The sequence below is a fragment of the Echinops telfairi genome, unplaced genomic scaffold (genome assembly GCF_000313985.2).
Source record: "Echinops telfairi isolate 266 unplaced genomic scaffold, ASM31398v2 ScPeMD7_7469;HRSCAF=8507_1, whole genome shotgun sequence".
NCBI classification, from domain to species: domain Eukaryota; kingdom Metazoa; phylum Chordata; class Mammalia; order Afrosoricida; family Tenrecidae; genus Echinops; species Echinops telfairi.
Genome location: NW_022111373.1, coordinates 115,855,717 through 115,877,479, shown reverse-complemented (window position 1 = coordinate 115,877,479; position 21,763 = coordinate 115,855,717). Strand labels below are relative to the sequence as shown.

The window sequence follows — 21,763 nt, the reverse complement described above, 5'->3', positions numbered from 1 at the left end:
TCTAGATCTATATGCATTTGAGCCTTTCCCGAAAGAAACTTGGGGCGCTCTTTTACTTACTCTGTATCCACTCAGCAGTCCTGGCATCCTCCAGGGATTCAAATCCCAGTCCTTTAAAATAGTCTTTGAGTTTGGGGAAGAATAAGATACCCCAAGGGGGAGGTCAGGGCTGTACATTGGATAGGAGAAGGTTTCTCAATGAATTTCACATAGGCCATCACTTGTAACCTTCCAGGAATGAGCAGGTGCATTGGCATGATGGAAAATAATTTCTCCATTCTACTTTCCTGGCCTTTTTCACATCAATGCAGGTTGGGTTTTCTTCAAACTTCTTCAGGATAAGTCCCTATGACCTTCCTGTGTCCTCCAAGAAAATCTATCAAGTTACCCCTTCAAAGACTAAAAGCTGTGGCCATAGCTTTCTGAGTTGGCCTTTCTGCATTGCATTTATCCGGCCTACAAGACTCCCTCAGAAGCCACTCTTCTGACTGGACCTCAATCTGTTGATCATATTAGTGGATCTAAGACTTCCCTAGTGGTGATCTATTCCATAAAATCATCTTTATTAGCTTTGATCTTATTTACAAATTGATGGGGAAAAATTAGGAAAAGAAAGGTCGATGGAAAGAGCAGCTCTTTTAGCTAGCTGATCTTCACAAAAGCTACTGGGGACGAGATGTTCGCTTAGAGAATCCTGAACCATATGATATTCCAGCTTCCGTAGCGATGACATCAATGGCAATCCTAGTCTTCTAGCAGTTTCTGGGCTTTGGCAACAGTGTCTTCATTTGACAAGGTCTTCCTTCTCTTGGCTCAAATTTGAGGTCTTCCCGACCTTTCTGTAAATGCTTTATCCATCTCAAAACTGTCGTTTTATATGAGGAAATTCCTGTAAACTTGTAGCAAAGCTTCAATAATTTGGAAAGAGGCTCACTTTTTTTTTAAATTTGACATTAGCCCTGACCTCAAAGTTATTTTTTTTCCCATGGCATAGAAAGTATCCTTGTTTTAAAAGGACCCTATGAGACTAAGGGAGCCCAGGTGGTGTAGTGGATTATGCTTTGGCTTGCTAATCACAAGGTCAGTAGTTCAAACCTACCAGTAACTCTGAAAGAGAAAGATGAGGTTTTCTGTAAATCTGTATAAATTTAAACCTTGGAAACTCCCAGGAACATATAATGACATATACTTTACAAATGATAAAATTCACCATTTAAAGTAATTACTCTGAAAACTTCCACTCAAATTACAATGAAAAGCTTGTAGAAAATGTACGTAGAGTTCAGTGGTTTTTAGTGTATTCACAGGTTTCATCACCATCACCACTACCTGTTTGAACATTTTATATCACACTAATAGGACCCCTTGGTAGCCGATGTCTCCTCCTTCTCCCTCTAATACTCTGTGCCCAAACTTCTTTATTCCTATTTATTACCAAATAATTACAATTACATGATGAGATATTATTTTGTTTATTCACTCATCAATCGATGTCCATTTGAGTTTATTGTACCTGTTGGTGATTGTAAATAATGCTGCCCTGCGTGTGTGTTGACGTGGCTTTGTGTGGACACGTGTTCATTTCTCTTGGGTTTAAAGCTAAGAGTAAGATCAGTGGGTCACATTTTCACTCCAGGAACCCTGGTGGTACCACAGTTCAGTCCTTGACTGCTAACTGAAGAGTCATTGGTTTGAACCTGCCCAAGAGAGACCAGCAATATGGCAATCTGCGTCCCTAATGATGACAACACAGAAAGCTCTATGAGCTTCTCCTCTGTCAGATAGGATCTCGATAATTCAGAGCCAATTCTGTGACAAACAGCAGCAACAACATGGTCACTCTATATTTTGAGGAATTGCCACACTGTTTCCAAAGTGGCTTTACTAGTTTGCCTCCACACTAGCAATGCACGAGGGTCCTGTTTCTCTATATCCTTGTCAATATGTGTTATTATCTGTCTTTTTTATTATGATCCTACTTCTTCTGTTCCACTCTGCTGAATGTTGTAATCATGAAAAGGTGTTGGTTTTTTCAGCTATATTCTCTGTATCAATTGAGGTTATGAATTGGGCTGCTAACCCTAAAATCAGCAGTCTGAAACCCCTCCCCCTGCCAGCCACTAGGGGAGAAAGATGAGGCTTTTTGCCCACATAGAGATTTACAACTTTGGAAACCCAAAGGGGGCAGTTCTACTCTGTCTTATAGGGTTTCAATGAGCCAAAATTAATTTGCTGGCCGTGAGATTTTTGTTGATTGGCTGGTTGGTATACTTTTCAGTAGTGGGTGTGAGTTAATATCTCATTGCACTTTTGATGTACTTTTTACTATCGACTGCGGGTTTTGAGCATCTTTGCCTGTGCTTATAGCCTTTTGCATTTCTTCACAAAAGACATTTTTATTCAAATCATTTGCCTGTTTTTAAATTACTGTTAAATTGTGAATGCTGTTTTGAGATCTTTGGATGATCAGTCCCTTTTCAGATATGGGATTTGCAAATATATTATTTTCCATTCTATATGTTGTCTTGTTGCTTTCTTGATGCTATCCATTGACAAAAGTTTTAAGGTTTTATAAAGTTCAATTTATCTATTTTTCCCCGTTTTTGGTGCCCGCCATCTCAAAAAAAATTCATTGCCTAATCAAGGTCACAGACATTTGGTCTTATATGTTCGTCTAAGAGTTTTGAAATTTTGTGGCTACAGTTAGGTCTCGATCCATCCCTGGCATATTGAATTTTCCTCTACAGTATGAGGTCTATATTATATTGCATGTGGATGGATATCCAGTTGATTGAGAAGGTTACTCTTTTTCCTTTGATCTTGGAATTCTTGTCAAAATCAATTGATTATCAATTTTAGGGTTACATTCTGGACTCTCAATTCCATTCCAACTCCCTCTTGATCCATGTACAAGTTCCACAGGAATACAATGAAATGTTCCAGAATTTCCATTCTTCTCAAGGTTATTGATTGTTATGATCCACAGCATTGTGCAAATGGAACAAGGGAACACTGTGTGGTTTAAAACAAGGAAAGATTTGTGACAGGGTGTGTCCTGCCAACAGGCTTATTCAATCTGTATGCTCAGCAAACCATCAGAGAAGCTGGATGTTATGAAGAAGAATGTGGCATCAGGAATGGAGGAAGGTTTATTAACAACCTGCTGTATGCAGATGACACAACTTTGTCTGCTAAGAGTGAGGAGGACTTAAAGTATTTGCTGATGAAAATCAAAGATTGCAGCCTCCATTATGGATTTCAACTCCATGTAAAGAAGACCTAAATCCTCAAAACAGGATCAATAGGTAACTGCATGACAAATGGAGAAAAGTTTGAGGTTGTCAAGGATTTTGCTTTGCTTGGATCCACAATCAATGCTCCTGGAAACAACAGTGGAGTTAGCAAAAGACATGTTGCATTAGGTAACTGCTGTACAAGACCTCTTTAGAATGCTGAAAAGCAAGGATGTTACTTTGAGGACTAAGGTAAACCTGGCCCAAGTCATGGAATTTTCAATGGCCTCATATGCATATGAATGTTGGACGTTGAATAAAGAAGGTTGAAAAGAATTGCCGCATTTGGATTGTGGTGCGGGAGAAGAATATTGAAGGTACCATCAACCACCAAAAGAACAGACAAGTCTGTCTGGGAAGAAATCTGACATACTTTGGACAGGCCATCAGGCGAGAATGGTCCTTGGAAAAGGACATCATGCTTGGTAAAGTAGACGGGCTGAGGATAAGAGGAAGACCCTTGATCAGATGGATTGCCTTGGTTGGCTGCAACAGTGGGCGCAAGCCTTGGAGCCATTAGGACTATGGCTCAGGAGTGGGCCGTGTTTGCTTCTTATGTAAGGGCCCCTATAGATTAGAGATGACTTGATGGCACCTAATGCCAACAACAATTCTATTCCAATGATTTATATGCCTTTCCAAATGCCAGCACCCCACTTTTTTGATTGTTCAATAGAATATACTTTGAAATTAGGAAATGGGAAAACGAAGTGTTCTATTTATTTTTCTTTCTTTTCAGATTACTTTAGCTATCCTGGTTTCTTTGCGTTGCTAGATATATTTTGGAAATAGCTTGCCACTTTCCTGCAAGGTGGGAGAGGAGAGATCTGGAATTTTTAAGACCATCATTCACGAAGGTCACTGAAATGACAGGAAAGACAGGATCAAGTGGATGCCAGAAAAGATGCTGAAACCTGCTCTGAGTCCTAGAGCGGCTAAAGAAAACAGAAGACAGGATGAAGTCACGGAGCTGAATCGAACATTCAAAGGAGAGCTTAAGAATGCAAAGTAAAATAGTACCACACAATCTGTGAAGATCTAGAGGGAAGGACAACTTGGCATATCTTGAAATGAAAGAACTGAATAAAAATGTTCAAGCCTCAAGTTAAAATATTGAAAGATTTTAAGGGCAAACTAGTTGGGGGTGGGGGTGAAGCAACTCCATGTGATGGCCTGGATTTGGCAAGTTGCACAGAGGATGATTTTCATATGTTTCCTGGTATCTTTGGGCAGGTATGTACCCATACACCACGGTGTGCAATAGCCTAGCCTGTTAGCCATCGACAAGGACTAACTTTTCTGTCTTCTTTTTTTTAATTTCATAAATTTTTATTTATTTATTTAAAAAACATTTTATTGGGAACTTATATAACTCTTATCACAATCCATACATCCATCCATTGTGTTAAGCACATTTGTACATTGGTTGCGGTCATCATTCTCAAAACATTTGCTTTCTACTTGAGCCCTTGGTATCAGCTCCTCATTCCCCCCCTCCCCCACCCTCTCTCCCTTCCTCACGAAACCTTGATAATTTATAAATTATTATTATTTTTTCAGGTCTTACACTGACCGATGTCTTCCTTCACTCACTTTTCTGATGTCCATCCCCCAGGGAGAGGTTATATGTAGATCATTGTGATCAGTTCCCCCCTTTGTCGCCCACCTTCCCCTTCCCCTCTTGGTATCTCTACTCTCATTATTGGTCCTGAGGGGTTTATCTGTCCTGGATTCCCTGCGTTTCCAGCTCTTATCTGTACCAGTGTACCTCCTCTGGTCTAGCTGGAATTGTAAGGTAGAACTGGGATCATGATAGTGGGGGGAGGCAAGGGAGGAAGCATTAAAGAACTAGATGAAAGTTGTATGTTTCATCAGCGCTAATACTGCACCCTGACTGGCTCATCTCCTCCCTGTGACCCTTCTGTAAGGGGCTGTCCACTTGCCTACAGATGGGCTTTGGGCCTCCACCCCACACAGCCTCTCATTCACAAGGATATGAAGGACTAACTTTTCATCCCACTGAATAAGCTTGCCTTTTTTAATGGGTGGGGCGAGGGACCTACCTGTACAGACAACAAAAAAACTGGCTACTTTCTCTTCTGGGCTCTACCCACTATATTCCAGGGCATGTGCCTTTTAAATGAGGGCAGGGTTGGTCAAGCTATTAGTGTGTCCTCTTTAAAGGGACACGATCCTTCTTTTTCAAAGCCTGTTTTCAGGCAACTGTCCAATGCTAAGGCTCATGCGTTGGAGATCATGTCTAAATAATTTTAGTTTCTTCAGTATAAAACATGAATTGCAAAAGTAAGTATATGGTAATAACTTGAAGTTCTGTCTCTGGGAAATAATTTAAGAAATTTTCAACTACTTCTGAAGTAAATAAAACTTTTTGATCATTTTTCAGTCCTTCCCAAAGGGTAAAAATTAGCAGATTTTTAAAAGATGAAAATATAAGCAAGGGTGTCCCTGAGAGGGCAGTGTCTATTTAACCTGCAAGATGTATTCCCTTATCAGGTGGTAAGCAGGAGAAGAGAAAGGATTCCCTTGGCAGATAAGGACTGCAGGGAGAGAGGAAGAAAACATTTCCCAGAATGCTTTCCTTCTTCTCTCAGAGGTCATCATTTACATCATATGCTTTGTTTTGTCTCCAAAGCAAAGATGTCCCAGAGGTCTTTCCCTATTGAAAAACAACAGTTGGTTTTTGTGCTACCCTAATTGAACATATGCTATAACAGGGGCAGTTACAAACTAGTTTTGCTCCCAAAATTCTGATTGGCTGGAAATTTTCAATGAATGTAAAAATTTCAATAGAGAAATACTGTAATACCCAAATTCCTTGGCCAGCCTACAAAAGTATTTTTCAAAGCTTAATGGGTACCAGAGCCACACAAAGTACATTGTGGGACCGCTTGGTACAAGCAAGAAGAGAAGCGTTCTCCCATCGTGTGGGTGCAGGGCTCTACTTTATCAAAGGTTGGAAGTCAGTAATACTTGATTCAAACCTGTGGACACCAAGGTTGCCAGCCAGATCAAAGTTCTGACAAGTGACTGCTCACATCCCTCTGAATGGTCTGTATTAGTCGGCAAGGCACATGGAACTCCAAGAACGGGAAAGGCTTAAACTCTCAACTGCACTTGGAAGATGGAAAGAGGATGTAAAGAACTTTTCCCCAAGGAATGTGACAGCACATCACTGGGCCAACTAATGACATCCGTTCCCAGCCGTCAGCTTCAAAATCGGGTCCATTTTGCTCTCACATTTAGGTCAGTGATAGACCACACTGTGAATGGCAAAATACAGAAAGAAATAGCCATGAAAGAAAGAAAATTAATAAATTGCACACCATAAAAAGATCTCATCAAGAGACATTAAAAAGAAAATGAAAAGTCTAGCCACAGACTCAGAAATAATTGAAAATATATGTGTCTGGAAGTGGTAATGCACCCAAAATACATAAGAAATTCTCAAAATTTAATAACAGAAAGCAAACAATCCCACTTTTACAAAAGCTCTTCTTTTTAAAAAGCTCTTAAATAGAGAGGTCTAAGGGGCTGGCCTCAATCCCAACTATGTGGACAGTCCCCACTCTCCACAGAAGAATTCACTTCAGTTGACAGCACTGAAGCTACAGCTCAGGGAGAGGGACATATCTGATCAGAGCACACAGGAGCAAATGTAGGGAGAGGAAGAGAGAGTGGAGCACATCCTGGCCCACCAAGCCCTGAGGATGATATACCTGCTCAGAACAGACAAATCACAGAGAGGACCCTAAGGCTGGCCCCACTAGGAGACATGACATCCCTCACTGACCCATAGCACTACTGGGGACAACACTGGGGACACAGTGAGGGAATTGTGCCCGATCTGACCCCACCACACTGAGGCAAAATACTAAGGGTGTGCAACAGAACAGCAAGGGGAATAGAGCAATGAAGTCCTTAGGGAATACCAAAAACAGACTGTGGGGCCAGGGCATGGCACCCCATCAGACTCAACCAGAAAACATTCCTAAAGGTCAACAAACAGACCTTGAACTATTTGCAGGCTTTTTTGGTCATTGTTTTGTTTTCTTTTGTTGGTTTGTTTTGCTCTGTCTTGTTTTTTGTGTGCATATTATTATCTCTGCAGGTCTATCTAGATAAGATAGGCCAGATAAACAATCTGGAGGAGAAAACAATGGGACCGACAGTTCCGGGGGACATGGGAGAGGGAGAGGTGGGGGAGGGAACAACAAGTGTTCCAAAATCAATGGTCAGGGGGCTGTAGGAGGTTTGGTAAGGCTTGATCAAGGACAATGTAACCAAGAGGAATTACTGAAACCTAAATGAAGGCTGAACATGATAGTGGGACAAGAGGAAAGTAAAAGGAAATAGAGGAAGGAACTAGGAGGCAAAGAGCATTTAGAGAAGTCTAAATACAGGCATGTACATATGTAAATATATCTGTATATGACAATGGGGAAATAGATCTATGTGCATATATTTATAGGTTTAGTATTAAGGTAGCAGATGGACATTGGGCCTCCACTCAAGTACTCTCTCAATGCAAGAATACTTTGTTCTATTAAACTGGCATTCCATGATGCTCACTTTCCCGACAGGATTGCTGAAGACAAAGCCGGTGCGTGAGCAAATGTGGTGAAGAAAGTTGATGGTTCCCGGCTATCAAATGATATAGTGTTTGGGGTCTTAAAGGCTTGAAGATAAACAAGCACTCATCTAGCTCAGAAGCAACAAAGTCCACATGGAAGAAGCACACCAACCTGTGTGATCATGAGGTGTCGAAGGGATCAGATATTAGGCACCAAAGAACGAAAAAATCATATCATTGTGAATGAAGGGGAGTGTGGAGTGGAGACCCAAAGCCCATCTGTAGGCAAGTGGACAGCCCCTTACAGAAGGGTGGCGGGGCAGAGATGAGCCATTCAGGGTGCAGTACAGCACTGATGAAACATACAAATTTCCTCTAGTTCTTTAATGCTTCCTCTCTCCCCACCATCATGATCCCAATTCTACCTTAAAAATCCAGCTAGACCAGAGGAGGTACACTGGTACAGGTAAGAGCTGGAAACACAGGGAATCCAGAACAGATAAACCCCTCAGGAATAATAATGAGAGTAGAGATACCAGGAAGGGAAGGGGAAGGTGGGGGAGAAAGGGGGAACTGATCATAATGATCTACATATAACCTCTCCCTGGGGGACAGACAACAGAATGTGGGTGAAGGGAGACATTGGACAGTGTAAGTCCTGAAAAAATAATAATTTATAAATGATCAAGGGTTCATGAGGGAGGGAGGGTAGGGAAAGGAGGGGGGAAATGAGGAGCTGATACCAAGGGCTCAAGTAGAAAGCAAATATTTTGAGAATGATGATGGCAACAAATGTACAAATGTGCTTGACACAATCGATGGATGTATGGATTGTGATAAGAGTTGTACGAGCCCCAATAAAAAGGTTTTAAAAAAAACCTCTTCTGTTTTCCTGTTGTGTTAAATGATCTCCCTATTCTTACAAAACTTTAATGAGGTCATTGAATGTCAATTTATCTTTTTCAAATAATACAGTTTTACAGTTCAAAATGAAGAAATGGAGTGAATACTCTTAATATTAGAGATTCTCTAGGGACTCAAATACATAGCAACCCCTCTGTTCTGAAATGCTTTGCGGGGCTCCGGTGGGGGTAGAGATGTGTTTGACTTCTGTTATGTAATGTCTGATGACCATGAGGATGTTATAGTAATGAGAAAATTAGCCCAGTCTCTGTAAGAATTGCTATTTTACCAAACTTGATCAAAGGAAATATAGTAGTTGAAAATGCATTTATTATTTTTGCCTTCCATCTGTTTTTCTAAAAAATTTATTTGTAAGGTTTATTAACAATCATAGCTTTTTGGGGACATCTATTAAAACACTCAACTCAATTTATTATTACCTATTTATGTGTTTATTTTTTCCACTAACTAGGGAATACTCAAGGGCAAGAGTTGTATCTTATTCAACTTTGTCCTTTAACTTTTTAACAACTCCCTAGCAAATCATGAATGCTTAATAAAAGCTTCCTAATGAAAGATTAAAGTAAGAAGCGAGTGAATGAATCAACTTCTTCCAAAATTTGAGCCCAGTTTGATAACAAGTCTTTACAAAATAAATATAGCTTCTAATTAGCAAGTCTGGATTGGTTGTTAAGGTAACAAGGTAAACTATACAGTGAAGATGATATAATTAGTTTGACTGCATACTTACTATTATTTAATTAAATGTTTCAGATAATGCCTGAGACAATCTTGATAGAGTTGCTACTATAACATTTAGGACTATTTTCAGACTCTGGCATTTGCATCATTGTAATAAATGGCCATTTATTTACACATTTGACCGGGGTTGGGGGAGGAACAATTTTAAATCCATAGTTAAAATTTTCCACTTGGAAAAGGGTGACTATCATCTGGTTTTGTGTTGACTTTATATAGACGTAATATAATCAAGTTAGAGCAGAAAATGCATACAATCAAGGGGTTTCAGTTTAGAGAGAGAAATGCCTGGAGTCAGGTAGAAATGTGTCACTAAAAATTCTTACATTGACTATTAAGTGGGTCTAAGGAAGAACTACCTGTGTTCCATGACCTGACATCATTCTTAAAAATCAATCATAATAATGCCTCTGGTAATTGTTGTTGGCTTGTTTTAATTCAGTGCCAGTGTCTAATTATGTCAATATTCTTCACAGGATTTCCAGTGCCAAGCTTAATAACTTCTCTCGATTGGAGCCCACCCTTCGTCTTCTGGGTGTGCAGTTCGATCAGAATGTGGCGCAAGGCATCATGGCCGAGAAGCCCGGGGCCGCCACCAAGCTTCTGTATCAGCTGTACGTTGCCCTGCAGAAGAAGAAGAAAAGCGGCATGACTGGGTCAGAAATGCAAACCATGCAGCCTCTGATGAATGCCAAACTTCAGAACATCAAAACGGAGGCCTTCCGAGAGGTGGGTGCACAAGAACACAATGGAAGACCGGTGTCTCATCTAGACTGACGGTCAAGGTCCTTCATCAAATTATCGCCATCTGTTGTACCAACCTTTGCTCCCTCTTAGTCTTTAACAGAAACTCTTTCTTTTTAACATTGTCCTTGCACATGACTTGTATATTTATTCATTTTCTCTTCTCTCATCCAAACCCATCCATCTCATCTCTTTTCTTTGCCAAAACATTTCTCCTCCATCCAGTGCTGTTAAGCCTTTCCAATATCCATGACCGCTTCCTTTGACACTCCTTGGGCACAGGTCGTACTGTTAAACCTGGGGTCCTGATGCTGTCTGCTAACTGTTCATTATTTATTTGACTCAGGGATTCAGAAAAATCAGGTACCCCCAATTTAAGTAATATGCTTAGGACAAAGCTTTGATCATTGCAAATATTCATTAACTGCATTTTGGTTAACTGATACTTTGTAGTTGATGATTTTCTCTATTTCTTATGCTACCTCCTTATGGCAAGCAAAATACTTGGACTCTTCCAGGCTTCTGAGGTAATGCTGAATGGTACACTTATTAAAAAAAAAAAAAGACAAAGACAACTAAACTCTTTGCTTTGAAGTCAACTCTGATCCACAGCAACCTTATAGGACAGAGTAGAATTGTTCCATAGGGTTTGCAAGGCTGCATCTGGGATGAACTGCACTGATACAGAACACTGAATAAAATGGAAGGTCATTAAAGTGTTTAACTCCATTTTCAGGTCTGTCTGCTATGGCCTGGTGGCAGAATGCTATTGCCTGGTGGCAGAATGCTATTGCCTGGTGGCTCTCTTTAGAGAGCTGGAGATCATGGTTAGTAGGTGCCATTGAGTTGGCTCCTGCTCACAGCTACCCCATGTACAACAGAACAGAGCACCGAACAGATGGCCCAGGCCTGCGCCATCCTCCCACTTGTTCTGACGTCTGAGCCTGATGCTGTGGCCATATGTCAGTCCATCTTCGAGGCCCTTCCTCTTTTTCACTGACCCTCTACTGCCCCAAGCATGACGTCCTTCTCCAGGGCCTGGTCTCTGCTGACAACATGGTCAAAGTACGAGAGACGAAGTCTCACCATCCTTGCTTCTAGCTCTGAAGCATTCTGACTGTACTTCTTCAAAGACAGATTTATTTGTTCTTTTAGTCGCCCACGATACTGTCAATATTCTATGCCAGTACCATAATTCAAATACAGTGATTGTTCTTCAGGCTTCCTAATTAAATGTCCACCTTTCATATGCCTATCAGGTGGCTAAACATACCATAGTGTGGCTCATGTACACATTAGACTTCAAATTAACCTCCCTGCTTTTCACGCTAAGTATGTCTTTAGACATTGGATTAGGGTGCAAGCCACTCAATTTAGGACTGTATTCAACAGCCATCACTCAAAAGCTGATTATCTTTGAACAGTCACTAGAAAAACGGTTGCCTCATTTTTTTCCTGAACTATAAAAATTAATGTAATTATTGTGACCTGCTTCCAAGTTGGGCCTTGTGTAGCTTCGTTAAGAAAGCATGTGAGAAAATGCTTCATAAAATAGAAAGCATCTGGCAGGGGCAAGTGCTACAAGATAGTTGGGTTTACTGTGGGTCATGTGCAACCTCTCAGGGGCAATTATTCATTCATTGACCAAATATGTATTGAGCTACTTCTTTATGATAGCACCTCCTGGGCATCCCAGGAAAAGAAAGTCTCAACGCTCTTTGTTGTTGCTAATGGCCGTCAAGTTGACTCTGACTCACGGTGACCCTATGGTTGTAGAGTAGAATGAATGGCTCCATAGAGTTTTCAAAGCTGTGGCCTTTTGGAAGCAGCTCGCCAGGCCTGTCTTCCAAGCACCTGTAGATGGATTTGAAACATCAGCCTTTCAGCTGTTAGCTGTGTGCTTAATCATTTGTGTCTCCCAGGGAACCCCAACCATCTTAACGGTTACATTTCTGAGAGAGCAACATGCTTTAGGAGAGTTGTATGAACAAAAGCCAGATGGCCATGAGGTGGAGAGCCAACGTGAGATGAGAAAGAGGGAAGCATAAATTATTCTTTCCAAAAATGTGGATATCAGGGAGGATCAAAAATAAGAACAGAACCGGGAAGGGGAGAAACTCAAAGGTAGCAAGAGGTTATTGATTTGTTTGTTTTGGGGGGCAACTTGCTGGTTGAGTCCAAGAATCAGTGGCCAGGGGAATGAAAGATGGTTGAGAGGAAGACATTTTGGCTGGAGATATTCTGAGGAAGGAAAGAGGAAGATAGAATCAGTGGTTCATATTTTAAAAATGGATATGGCTTATTCTTTGATACCAAATGGGGTAGATACAAGTGTTTATTAGACGGTAACATTAACAATGGCTAAAATGTATTGAAAGCACAGTCACGTAACAAAGCCCTGTTCCAAGTACATGTGTATTATCTCACTTGATCTTCACAAAGGGGTCCTAGTTGAGTTGTGGTTATGAGTTGAGCTGCTAACAGCAAGGTTAGCAGTTTGAAACCACCAGCTGCTCTGTGGGAGATAGACGAGGCTCTCTCCTTCCATACAGAGTCACAGTCTTGGAAATCATCAGGGGCCTGTTCTACAGAGTTGCTATGAGTTGGAATCAACTCGATGGGAGTGAGTTGTTCTTCACAACAGCCCAAGGGGATAAGTGCTATCATTATTCCCTTTTTGTAGAAGATGAACTGAGGCACAGAAGGGTTAGGTAACTTGTTCAAGTTCAGGCAGCTAAGGTAGGGCTGAAAGTACAACCTAGACCTCTGACTCTAAAAGTCAAGCACTTCACCATTAGGCTATGTGATGTCTTGATAAGCATGTTTAAGATGTTAGGAGAATTCATATCTCCAATGCCTCTGTTAAGAGGGAGGCCAGGCCATTTTCCCAGTGACAGTAGTGGGTGAGCGTGTGAGGATTTAAGGCTCTAAGTTCCCTGCTAGCAAGTCAAGTCTGACTCCTCATGGTCCTATAGCGGCGGTTCTCAACCTGTGGGTTGTGACCCCTTTGAGAGTGGAATGACCCTTTCTCAGGGGTCGCCCAATTCATGACAGTAGCAAAATTACAATTATGAAGTAGCAGCAAAAATAATTTTATGGTTGGGGGGTCACCACAACATGAGGAACTGTTATTAAAGGGTCGAGGCTTAAGGAAGGTTGAGAAGCACTGTCCTATAGGATAGAGTAGAAGTGCCCCTTTGGGTTTCCAAGGCTACCCTATACATCTTCACTGGCACAGAAATCCCACCTTTCTTTCACGCAGCAGCTTGTGGGTTTGAGCAGCCAGCCTTGTGGTTAGCAGCCCAACCCCCAATCCACCATGGCCCCAGAGCTCCTCAAAGATAGCTCTTTTGAGTAAGTGACCATATATACTGAAGAAATTCTAGAAGAGCCAAAAATGCTTTATTTGTACAATGGAACTTTGGTTTTTCAGTGAATCTTTAAACTTGCAAGGAGATGACTTTTGGATAGAAGAGCTTTAGGGAAATGTACTAGCTGTGTGATTCCATCGTCCTCTTGATCCATTTTGAGAGTTCATTGTGCCATCCTGCTTTCCTTTCCAGGAGCCTGAACGTTTTCATGGTTTTTCTCTTTTTGCTAAGGAGTATCCTAAGTAACTGGAAAAATCTAACTTCTCATAGTCTATGTGGTGAAGCTGGTTTTTAAAAATTATTTTTATGAGAATGTATGCCTAAGAATACAAATACCATACTCTGAAAATTAAACTCAACGTAAAAAAAAATAACTATAAAAGTGTGTCTGAGACTACTTTATAATGAGGAAAGTGAATCTTGTTTGGCTTCCCATTAAAGATATGAGTCACGGGTGTGGGGCTTCAGTGTATTGTAACCATCAACAATGTAATTCATAGAGCTTCTCCTGAGAAGCCAGACATGTGTGTTTATCATGACAGTATGTGCTGCATTCTTTAATACGAGAATCTCTTGAAATGCTTTTTTCATTTAGAGACTTAGAAACCTGATACCACGTGAAACTGATTTCAGTCTGTTGCGGCTCACACAAAGGTTTCAAGAAAAGTGTAAACTCCTGGAGGAAGAATCTGTCCGTTTGCAATTCGAGAAACATGAACAATGTCAAAAACTTAAGGAAGAACAAAGATGTTTAAATCTCGAAAAGGTTTCATAGAACAATTTCTCTAAAAGTTCATTAATGCAGACTATCCTGTTAGCAGTGTATGCCTATAGTACACATCGCATAAGCCTGGGTGATGTAGCACAAGTCAAGTTGTTCTGATGCATGACCTCCAGCCTGCTCTATCTCTTACTCCCTTTTCTGTCCTCTACTGCCCTTCATCGGAGTGGGGGATGCCTTGGTAGAACTGTTGCTTTAGTACTAGGGTGTTTGCTATTAGCTACTCAAGACCTTGAGTCGCTGTGGAGGTGACCCTCTCCTGGCCCAGCTTTGCCTCTCCTTGGCCTCGCTCTTTGCTGTTTCCCACCTGCAGGCAATGCTGAGTCACTCTTTGCTTACTTCCTTTCAACCTCAGATGTCCCCTTGACCCTTGCTTCTCATGCTGACCAACTCCCAGCCACTTCTCAAATTCCTTCAAAGATCTCTAGTGATCTTGTATGCCTTTAAGGACTTGATATAATGGAATCATATAGATTATTAAAGACTTTTAAGAGAATTTCAGGTGACTGGGTATTTGGAATGTGTAAACTATAGGCGAAATAGTTAACGGTTCCCCTTGCCCTGTAAGCCATTTTACAAATTTTATTTCTTTAGAATGATAAGCATTAAAGACATGCTGAACATTATCAGCTATGTAAGACCGAAGTGGATAAAGGAGCTAACACTTGCCAGAGAGTGGACGAATGATTGGATTTCCCCCCTGGCATAACCTGGCTAGGGGGCAAATCCCCCTGAAAGTATTGTTGAGACCAAGTGTTGGTATGCTTAATTCATATGGAACCAGCCTGTCTGACTGAAACTCCAAGTCTAATGCAGGAAGTCTCTATAAGACAGGCCATATGAGACCATTAAATATTCAAAAATGAACTATGTTAAAAGTGATTATAGGAATCAAATAGCGCGCAAGGCTGAGCATTCTGTGTTTCCATTTTATTGAGAAAAGAAAATGGCATTGCGGTGAGAGAAAAAATAGCATTATGGAAAGTGAAGCCATCATAAAAATAAAGCCATCAACTGTGGGCATGCTAGACAGAATTTTACCTTTCTACATTTTGAAACCCTAATTTCTGTCTTTTTAATGGCACATAGGAGTGTCTTATGTTTGGGTGTAGCAATGATGGCCTTTTCAGTTTTTATTAATATAATGCTTTAGTGGTAAAATCATTATTAGTTTCTAGTATATAAATTTTCAAAATATGTATCTAATTATGATAGTGTCTTTCATTTGAGACCGCCTGCTTATGTTCTTCTTAAAAGTTATTTCTACAGTCAGGAGAAATGAGCCTATAAGAATCACAATATCATAGACTTCAGTATTATCGGAATGCTTGAAGTCATTCCTGAACTGATATATTAAGAGAGTTTCTTGGGCTCACCGGAAGCCTGCCTAGAGACCATCTCCTGGACCTATTATTCTCTTAGACTTAAATGATTCCCAAGATTGGAGAGATCAGAGGCTGAGACTGAGAAAGAATTGGACCTTTCTGTATTTGAAACACCCTTAGTATCTTTATAGTATTGTCACCCAGAATGGCATTGAATAAGGATTTGGGAATTCCCAAATCCTGTTTTCATATCTTATTGTTCAAAATGAGTCATAGCATTTCCATGTTGTGACAGCCTGGCACCAGTAGATACTTTTAATTCCAGGAGAAACATTTAAAGTGTATATACCTGTGAGTGTGTAGCATTGCCAATTATGATGATTAACCAAATTACTAACTGTCTATGGGGTATTTAGCAACGCTTGGGCAGAAGACGTCAAAATGAAATAATGGCCAAAATACAAGCAGCTATCATACAGATTCCTAAACCTGCATCCAATCGGACTTTGAAAGCACTTGAGGCCCAAAAAATGATGAAAAAGAAGAAAGAGGCCGAGGTAAGTGCTCATCCTTCTCATTGCGATTGCTTTGTCTTCGTGGAAGAATGGCCTTTCCCTCAAACACACAGAGAGACCTTCAAATTATTTCTGGCCTTGTCCCCTGTCCTTGAAAACATTCCCACTTTATGCATATCTACTCCATTTTGCAACCTTGTTTGTTCAGAATTAGAGAATATTGGATCTGGGTCAAGGATGCCTAAATCCTGTGATATGCACTCCCTGTCTGGCCTTCAGTGCCAAGGAGGATTCTGAGGCTACTACCCAAGTCAGCCGGAGTGGGTGTTGTTGTCGATGGGTCCTAACTGCCCCGTGTACATCCGAAGCCATTCATGTGACGTACATCGTCTCTGCCTTAAACTTCCATCCATCTGTCCTCATCACACCCCACTCTTTGTCTGTGAACTCCAGATACACCGAGTGACTTGTTTGCTATCAGTGTGTTTCAATGTAAGACAGCCACACTAGTAATATGCTCTACTAGGTCCTATCAACTTATCCCCACCACAGACTAATCTGATTCTCTTTCATAGGGGCGCTATCCTGCATTTTGAAATGAATCACCAAACTCTATACTGCATAATCAGTATTGTATTCTCGTGTGATGTATTCTCGTGTGACCAAGAAAAATGATTGTAGCTCCCTTATGCCACACTCCGCATTGTGCCTGTCACATTACCTAACCTGAAAACAACTCTCTAGGTCAGGGTTGCTTTCCTATTTTATAGCTAAGGAAATGGAGACCAGAAGGTGACAGTGTTAATAAAGTTGAGTGGGGGGGGGGCTCTTTTGCTCAATTTATTGCATTTTATATCAGTCTATCTTCCTTAGGTTTATTAATAATAACAAAATACCTTATACACTGGTTCCTAAAAAGTAGCACACACAGAGGCACCTCTCTGATACCCTTCACTAAGACACAATCATGTTTTGGGGGGTTGATTTACATTTAGGAATAAGGACTTGCAATAGTCATTGTTGGGCTAAATTAACTTTCATAGGATAAACAAATCATGTAAATAAGGTTGCACAAAGTATAGTTAGAACACCTGAGGGAAAAAAGCTTTAAAGAATCTTAGTTCATACACAAGATTTATGTAAGTTTAAAATATTATAATTAAAACTATATATCCTGTCTCTTAAAAATGCTCATTCTTATTAAGTGACCTTTGGGGCAGCATCTGACTCCTGAAATAAGTGACTTAATTGAGACAATTTCCATATGTTTAAAGTTATTTTTAGCCTTGTCAAAAAGTAACCAACATGAATTATAAAAATTATCTAGTATGTGGGGCTTTTCATATTCTGCCTTCTAATTGGCTAGAATGAATAATGCATGTCACTGTATAAACTTGAATACATGTAGTAGAAGATTTTCAGTGGTTTTTAGACCAAAGAACTGATGATGAATTTTCTTTAAAGGATGTAGCCAATGAGATTAAGAAGTTTGAAGCATTAATAAAAAAGGATCTCCAGGCAAAAGAAAGGTGGGATATGAACTATTTTATTAATCACAAAAGGCCATTATCTTTTATACATCACTTGTGAATATTTAGAGATAGTTTCTCTGGAATCTTTTCACTTTGCAGAGTCTTCAATAAGAGGGTAGATGAGGGAAGAGAAATGAGTTGAACTTCAGATGAATTGTCTATTAGTGACTTCTGTACAGACTAAAAGGAAAATTGGCTATTAGAAGGTGTGTTGTTTTTCTATGCTATGCTTACTTAAGTTCAAACATTTTTGGCGATATTTGCTAAAATCATTTCAAACTCTTGTTATTTTAAGTTTGACCCTGTACTTCTTAGACTTGGGTTTTTAGCCTCAAACCAAATCCACTGCCACCCGGTCCATTCCAACTCATGTTGTTGCTGTTAGGTGCCGTTGAGTCGGTCCCGGCTCCTGGTGATCCTCTTACCGCAGCACTGGGTCCTGTGCCATCCTCACCACCGTTCTGTTTGAGCGCATGGATGCATCAACTGTGGGAATCCATTCTTGCCCAAGGTCTTCCTCATTTTCATTGCCAAGCTGCTTTACCAAGTCTGACGTCCATCTTCAAGGACTGGTTCTGACCCATAGTCAAACCCTATTCAGGGTTTCCGAGGCTTTGGATCTTGATGGGAGCAGACAGGCCATCTTTCTCCAGGGGGTAGCTGGTGGGTTTGAACCACTGACCTCGAGGTTAGTAGTCCTAGGCTTACCTGACAGCTTCGCCAGGGCCCTTTAGGTTTTAGCACAGGAACTCACAATTCAGAGTGGTTAGATGTCTTCATTAACCAAGTGTCACCAAGAAAATTCAATGATGTATTGGTAAAAAAGCTTTTGGTTAATAGATTTCATTTACCTAAAGATAAAGATCCCCATCCCCCCCCCCTTTTTTTCAGTCAAGGAGTCTCTGATCACAGAAATTAATTAGCAGTGAGTTTTGAGTGTTGCTTTTGTTTTTTGATTTTTTTCTTGTTGTTAATCAAGAAGCATTGTACATGTTCAAGCAACTTGAGTTTTTCTGCCTTTTTAAATGAAAAGTATCTAAAATTACTCATTTATTCTTTGTGGAATATAAAATAAATCTCCGTTACGTAAGAAAAACAGATTTTGTACTTTAGTTATTTAGATATTAATATCTATGAGGGAAGAGAGGCATAAGAAAATGCCAACAAAGATGAAATCATGAGGAAGTCTGACATGGAACGAAAATCAACCAGGATGGAGGAAACTTATGTATGAAGAATCTTCCTCCTACCCTCTGCAGAGAACTCTGGTGGCCCCCTGTAATCTCTACTTAGATACATCACTGTGTCCCTGTCCTCCAAAACAACACAAGACAAGCCTACTCACCCAAACAGCTGGCATTCAAAGCCACCACACTCACCGTGACCTTGGCCCATGAAACCACTCACCGTCTTGCAGCTCTCAGTCACTTACCAAACACCCTCTGTGTCACTATAAGGGCCATTGGGTTGCTTGAAAGGTTGAAACACTTCACTGCTTACTGATGGTTGATACTTTCTGCAGCTCTACTTTGCTTTTTTTTTTTTTTTGACACAACTTAGCAACTATAGAGTTAACATATGCAATACCATGTGATCTGTACTATTAGGATGCAGGGATTTCTTCATTAAACACAAATCTATAGGCTTCTCCAAGATTACTTCCATGCATCTGAGAATTATTGTCTATGTTTTGCTTATAAACCTTCATCATGTACCCTTATCTTTTGAATAAGACTGTAAGTTATAGTCTAAGTCATATGCCTTTAAAATGCATAACATTAAAAGCTATTGGTTGTTCTAGAATTGTATTAGTTTTTTGCAGGTAAATTGGGTAACTTGCTGGTATTTTGTGTATTGTTATATCATTTACTTTTTAAAGAGGTGTGTGTGTGAGAGAGAATTGACATTTGATCCTCACACAATAGAATATATCTCCTATTGATCAATTTTGAATGTATACATAAACTTTATAATAAATCACAATTCTCACTACATTGAATATATTTTCCTCCAGGCACCCGACCCTTTAGAAATCTGGACATAGAATAGAATAAGAGAATGCAGGGAGGTCTTCTCCCTTTGGTGTCAAAGACTTGGTGAAAGGCCAGCCCGGTGTGGCGGTGAAGGTGGCATGGTTAGCAAGGGTCCACAATCAGTGTTTGAGCTTGCCACCTGAGCTGGGCCACTGCCCTAAAAACAAAAAAAACAAAACAGAAAAGAAAGGCCACTGCCATCACGTCAGCTTCCATTTATAATGCCCCTGCAGGACAGAGCAGAGCTGCTCCCTAACATTTCTGAGGCTTTACATCTTAGGGGAGCAGGCAGGCTTGTCTTCCCCACTCTTCACTGCCCTACACAATCAAGTCCATCTGGGAGCTTGGAAAGTAGCTTGAATGTTCATGGGTCAGAGGAGAGTGGTAGAGGGTACGACCACCAAACCACTTGTCCTGCCACTCTCTAGCATATTGACATTAGTCTATTTGGTTGACACTTTTCAAGATAGATCTTGCCTAATGCTTGGGTGATCAAAAGTCTGCTTGCTGTGGTCTCAGGTAAACAGGAGAAATTGGAGAGGAATGGTGGGGGGAGGGAAAGGCAATGGACGGGGGTTCAAAGGAAAGAATCAGGAGAGGCAAAAGCCAAGAAGGCCCTAGTCCTGGAAAGGGGATGCTGAGGATGTCCCAGGGACAGAGAGACCAGAAATGCAGTGAAGCAAACTGGAGCCCCTAACCAATGCTGGGTGCCACAAGGAGGGTCCATGTAACAGATTAGCAAAACAGTCCAGGGAGCTTTCCCCTTAGATCTTCCTCCATAGTCAAAATAATTAGCCTGTTTCCACGGTTTAAAAAAAATCTAAAATGAAGATTATTGTTCTTAGTGCAACCAAGACTTCTTTAGATACAGCTGGTCAGATGACTACTGATTTGTTAAACACTTACTCGGATGATGACTACATTAAAAAAATTCAGAAGCGCCTAGAAGAAGATGCCCTTGCACGAGAGCAAAGGGAGAAAAGACGGCGGAGGTTGTTAATGGACCAATTAATAGCCCATGAAGCACAAGAGGTAAGATATTGAGGTGTTGATTAAATAGAAGTGCTGGCAATTTTGTGAAGTGTGGTCTGGTGGACATATGCACATACAGCCAATCACCGATGTGTATTGTGTATGTGTATTTGTGTATGCAAGCGTGTGTTTCTCAAGGTTCTGTTTTCATGCACATACATAAGTGTGTGTGTGCATAAATTAAATCTGATGTGTAGCTGTCCTTTATAACACACAAAACCCTGCCTCCCTCTGCAGCCGACACAGGCCAGGGCCCCACAGTGGTGGACTGACACATCCTAGGCCAACATGCTTGTTTTCCCATCCACCTTTCTCCAAGGAGAACGTGCTATTGGGCAAAGTGAGGGTTTCCTCTGATTCCCAGACACCTGCTGCCAAACCCTAGGTGATTTTCTTCTGGCCTCACTCGCCTCGCATCTGCAGAAATGGTGCCCCGCCCCTGCAATTCCCCCCAGCTTCCAAGTGGATGAAGTTTCCCCCTGGGTTTATATACCTTTAACTTTGTGGGGATTATGAAGAGAGAGCCAGAAAGCTGTGCTCAAGTACCTACCCTGCGTAGTGATTCATAAAGAAATGCCCCAACAGGAGGGAGATGATAAGATTTAAATTAGTTTAGGTTTGGGGAGGGTTGGTTTTAGATGTGGGGTGATCAGAAGGGGCTGGTATTGTCCAAGGTAGGGACAGCATCAGTCTAAATAGAGTAAAGGAGTGGGGTTTTTTTTTTCCTTTATCATTGGATAGATTATTTTATTATTTTTTAATCATTTTATTGGGGGCTGATACAACTTGTATCACAATCCATACGTACATCAATTGTGTAAAGCACATTTGTACATTCATTGCCCTCATCATTCTCAAAACATTTGCTCTCCACTTAAGCCCCT

General features: G+C 40.7%; 1 protein-coding gene across 1 annotated transcript in view; it reads left to right on the top strand.

The window, feature by feature from the left end:
* Nucleotides 1-21,763, top strand: part of SPEF2 (sperm flagellar 2) — a 159,308-nt gene that overhangs the window by 16,031 nt on the left and 121,514 nt on the right. Inside the window, exons 3-7 of the mRNA XM_045285340.1 lie at nucleotides 10,023-10,275; nucleotides 14,257-14,427; nucleotides 16,184-16,324; nucleotides 17,747-17,811; nucleotides 20,693-20,879. Of these exons, the coding sequence (XP_045141275.1) occupies nucleotides 10,023-10,275; nucleotides 14,257-14,427; nucleotides 16,184-16,324; nucleotides 17,747-17,811; nucleotides 20,693-20,879 (817 nt within the window). The remainder of the gene's footprint in view (nucleotides 1-10,022; nucleotides 10,276-14,256; nucleotides 14,428-16,183; nucleotides 16,325-17,746; nucleotides 17,812-20,692; nucleotides 20,880-21,763) is intronic.